The sequence below is a fragment of the Camellia sinensis genome, chromosome 11 (genome assembly GCF_055761805.1).
Source record: "Camellia sinensis isolate YWXY chromosome 11, ASM5576180v1, whole genome shotgun sequence".
NCBI classification, from domain to species: Eukaryota; Viridiplantae; Streptophyta; class Magnoliopsida; order Ericales; family Theaceae; genus Camellia; species Camellia sinensis.
The window spans coordinates 160,355,879-160,361,013 of NC_138971.1; the positions used below are offsets into that span (position 1 = coordinate 160,355,879).

The following is a 5,135-nucleotide window of genomic DNA, read 5'->3' on the forward strand; positions in this document are numbered from 1 at the left end:
TTTCTATGGTGAGAAGGCTCTGGTTCTAACCTAGAAAATAATTTCTTGTTTAACAAACATGTCCAAAAAGAAACTACCTTAGCACAATGTCACAACATTGGTTAATTCGAAGTGTCCTGTGTGGCACTTAGACACTCACAAGCTAGGTAAGTGATGCTAAGTCTAGCACACTCAAGAAAAAATACAAGCGAGTTTGAGAGAATACTTGTATTGCTCTAGAGAACTTTACACTCAAGTTAGATGTGTGACAAATGAGCCCTCACTCTTTTTATAGGCACCCTTTGCCTTCTAGGAACAATCTAGAATACATTATTAAATGAGGCGTGTACAGGTTTCATGGATCCTTCTAAAACCTTACAAGAACTCTCTAGAATCTATTCTAGAATATTCTATACACTTTCTTGAATTATGTACAATGTTCTCATATCTCTTCGAGGAAGTTCTAGATTTTTCAATTAGCCTCCCTTCCTTTAGACCTACTCTAGGATAGACTTTGTTTAGGCAAACTTGGCGGGATGTGACAAGAAGCAAGAGTTAAATTTCACATATCAAACTCGCAACGTATTAAGATGATACAATCACATCACACACAAGATATAAGAAAAAAAATTGCAGAGTTTTTGCTCTGTGGCATCCTCATTTCATTTCAAGCATATGGAAAAGTATCACTCTTTAAAGATTTGAAAATAACATAGCAGCAATATGTTATTTCCAAGAATCTGTTATTTCAAATCTTATAGCATATGTCAAAGCATCAAACTAACATAGCAGCAGTATGTCCAAAAGATTTGAAACTAACAAACATAGCACTTCATTTTTTTTTCTTTTCAAAACTAATATTTCTAGATTCTAGACTAGATAGACAATAAGTAGAGAAGACTACCAAGCAAGAAAATTTACAAGCACAAAAGAGGGTCACCACCAGAGTTTAAGATTTATTTAACTTACTTCCAAAGAGCATAGTAAGTAAGCTCTAATCGAAAGTTTGCAATACTAAGTACCAATCTTCTTGCTTATCGAAATTGCAGCTCCTCAGCACCTCCAAGCTGAAGCCACCATGAGCTCCCGAAGATGCCAATACAGTACGAGCGATCCCTGGCGCTTCTCGACATGAAATCCCCCAACTTGGCTTCTCTTCAACACACATTCAGCCTGAGTTTCAGTGAAATTACTCAACGCAACAGGTGAGAACCCCGCAGATGCAAAAAGCTGTTTCCAATGGGGCATATGGTCCGGGGCGCGGAGGCGGCCCAAGACAATGCTTTCAATTCTGGGCTGGAATAGGAAACTCTCAATCTTGTTCATGGTTTCAGAAGCTAAATTAGCTGCATCAATGGAGTCAAAGAGAACTTCATAGTATTGAAGGGCATGAAAGAGGTGCTGTGAGAAGGGAAGGTCTGTTCTTTCACACCCACGATCCATCGACACCATTATCTTTGGGGAAAGCTGTTTTATGAATCGAAGGAGGGAAGGAAGCACGGGAAGGCGATTCGAACAAGCCCAGATAGGAAAACTCACGGCAATTGCCTCGTCCGGTGATCGGACAGGAGGGATTGAATAAGAGTTTGGGTCAAAAGCATCGAAATTCACCACTTCAAGCTCAAAATTGACACCAATTTCGTTGGCGAATTGGGTTAAATTTTCGTGCATTAGGCTGAGCTCGAGAGGATGGTGGGTTAAAGGAGAGGCAAAGGCAGTGATTTTCAAAAATGGGGTTTTGCATCTGTTCCTGCTTGGAAGCTCTTGCATCAAAGAAGCCCATTGAGCACCAAACCCAATATCGAAATCGATGATATGAACACGTCCGCCATAGCCAAGAGCTTCGAGGATTGCTTGGTTAGAAGTGAAATTCATGAAATGGGTAACAGGGGAGGATTCAGAGAGCAATTTATACGCACCCATTTTGAACAAAGCATCAAAGGGCGTAGGAGTTCTAGGAGGCAAAGGATTGACATGGTTGAGCATAAGAAGAGAGAGCTGAAGAGCTTCCATGAAATAAAAAGCAGACCTTTGAAAGGGTTTTGACAAAGGGGAAGAGAGCTGGTGATTGAGCCGCGCCAATATCTCTTGCGCGAGAGAGAAGTTCCCAGATTGTATCAGCTCTGCCGCTTTGTAAAGCTGGTCGTATATAGCCATTAATGGTGATTGTTGAAGATGGTGTTGAGAGGGTTGTGTTTGAATTTGAGTCTGAGACAGCTGAGAAAGTTGTTGGTGTCGGTTTATGAATACTTGTGGATTGAAAATCTGAGGCTTTGACTCTGGGTTTTCAAGCTGGTAGATCAAATCACTAGAAAAGAGATTGTTGATTGAAGAACCCAAAATGGGGATTTGTGTGTTGTTGTTGTTGAACCCAAGATTTGAAGCTCTGGGATTACCTGTTTCAGAAGAAATTTTTGGCGTAGATGAAGATGAACCAGAACCACCATTAGAGCCACCGTCCACGGCGGTGGAGCCTTGATTGACGACGGCGGCGAGGGCGACATTGCCGTCGTCGAATTCGGTTGCAATCCACCGGAGAATAGACTGATCTTGACCCGATTCAGACAACAAACTCTCCCAATCTTCCAACCCAATCCCAAATCTTTCGCCGCCGGAAACCTCCAGTGCCGCCGGAATCGGCTGAAGCTCCGACGCCCATTCGCCGGCGGGCTCTGTCAAGCCAACCGGGCCACTCTCCGGCCATTTCAGGTGGTGGATTGTGTCGGAAACCGCCGCCAGACTTGCTGTGTTGTCGCCGGAACCGCCACAGACGGCGGTTGCGCCGCCGCCGAGAGAGGAAGAGAGGGTGGATGTGGAAGTAGAAGGGCTGGGACTCCTCCGGGTGTCAAGAACAGAGATGGGTTCATTGCTCGCGCAACTGATTCCCTTCTTCCACTTTGTTTCCGAAGAATCGAAACCTGGAACTTCCAACAAACCGTTATCTTGCAAATTAAATTGCATTCCTATCATCTAAACAAATAAACACCCAAGAAAACGAAGATCTGAAGGGTATGAAAGAGGGGGGGAAATGGATTTGGGTATTTCAGATTTGAAGGGTTTTTTTGAAGTGTTGTTTAATGGGTTTTGAAAGGTTTAAGCTTTAAACCAACCTCAAAGCCATGAATCTGAGAAGAGACCCATTTACCCAGAGAGCTTACTCTGTGTTCTTTCCAGCCTTTTCTCTTCCTTTTGAGGACCATATCACCATATGATGAGCTTCATATTCTTTGATTTTCTCCCTCCTCCTCCTCCTCCTCCTCCTCCTCTCTCTCTCTCTCTCTTTTTGTTTTTCCCCTAAATATATGTCAGTCTCTTTCTCTCTCTAGACTTGCTGGTTCTCTCCCTACCCTGTTTGTATCGTAGCAGTAACCCAGCAGCAGTAGTAGTACCCTTCTGTGTTCTGCCATGGATTGCTGAACCATACAAAATAATAAGGGTGTGTTTGGATGTTGAATTTGAATTGTGATTTAAAAAACAGTAATGATAGAGATTATTAAAAAATCACATCACTAATGAGTTAGAAAATATAAAATACAAAAGAAAAAAGAAAAACACAAAAGACAACCATCACATTAAAAGAGAGCCACCTCATTAGTGCTCTATTTTTAGTGCTCCCAAGCATTAATCTTTGAAAAACAACAATGATAGAAACTACTAAAAAAATCTCATCACTAATACCTCTAATAAGTTGAAAAATGTAAAAAAATAAAAGAAAGAAAAAAGAAAAACACAAGAGACAAGCATCACATTAAAGGAGAGTCACCTTATTAGTGCTCCATTTTTAGTGCTCCTAAGTATTAATCTTTGAAAAATGGGTGTTGATGGAGAGCTCTAAATTGAGCTCTACTTATGTGGCAATGAAGAAAAAAAAATAAAAATAAAAAATAAAAAGGCCAAAACATTACATCAATGGTGGCCCCACTCATTGGACCTCCTTTAAATATTTTTGTTCAAATAAAGCCTATGTTTGGGATGTGAGTTTTGTGGGGTTTTTTTTTTTTTTTTTTTTGGCTAAAATAGTCATAAAAAATAAAATAAGTTTTTTAGTTCAATAAGATAAAAATCACATCTAACCCATAATCATTACATTCTTTTTCTCACAAAAAAATCAAAAAAACCAAAAGTTCTACCCAAACCAGACTTTTTAACCCAGATTAAAATAGCCAAAAAAAATCAAAAAACCAACCCACTTCCCAAACGAAACCAAAAAGTTTTTTTTTTTAATTCTTGTTTAAATTTATGATCAAAATTTAATTTTAAACCTTCGTTTGCAATGTGAGTTAGCTTTTTAACCATTTAACCTAAGGCTTGTTTGGAATAAATGTTTGGTTTTTTTGACTTTTGTAAGAGAAAAAATAAAATAATTATGGTTTGAATGTGATTTTTTATCTTATTAAGCTAAATTTTTTTTTTTTTTTGTGATTATTTTAGCCCAAACATGGCATGCCAAACAAAGCCTAAGATAATTATGGATTTGTTTTGAAAGTGGGTTAACTTTTTTATTATTTTAGCTTGGGGCTAAAAAGTTTCGTTTGGAAATGACTTTTGGCTTTTTTAACTTTTTTGTGAGAAAAATAATGTAATGATTATTGGATAGATGTGATGTTTTATCTTATTAGGCTAAAAAATTTATTTTGTTTGTTGTGGCTAAAATAGTACAAAAAAAACCCCAAACTTGACTTCCCAAACGAAACCTATATCTACATTCTTAATATCTAGAGAAAATATAATAAATTTTATAAATTTAATATAGTTACATTAATTTTTTTTTTTTTTTAGATTTGTATTAATTCATTGTAATAGGGCTAAAAGGCTCGTAATGTGAAAATATAAGAATAATATATATATATATATATATATATATATATATATATATATATATATCTTTGTATTTTGGATTCATAAAAATGAATAGGTAAATAAGTTATTGCACGTACTTATCAAGGAGTACCAGCATAATTACCTGTGTTATGCACGGGTATAAATAAATAATTAATAATTAATTTTTAAAATTAAATAATAATTTAAAAAAATTATCTAGAATATTTAGTAAAAATAATTTAGAATCAATTAAATTTTATTTATTTTTATCCCAGTTACATATAAGAGAAAATATTTTTTTATTCTTACGTTATTAACTGTTATTAATTGTGTGC

The 5,135-nt window shown here is 36.9% G+C and overlaps 1 protein-coding gene across 1 annotated transcript; it reads right to left on the reverse strand.

Moving 5' to 3' along the window:
- Positions 1-597: 597 nt before the first annotated feature.
- Positions 598-3,437, reverse strand: LOC114270996 (scarecrow-like protein 6). Its single transcript, XM_028212613.2, has one exon. It carries the CDS (start codon positions 2,947-2,949, stop codon positions 1,033-1,035), a length of 1,917 nt encoding a protein of 638 aa, XP_028068414.2. The 5' UTR covers positions 2,950-3,437; the 3' UTR covers positions 598-1,032.
- Positions 3,438-5,135: the final 1,698 nt, after the last annotated feature.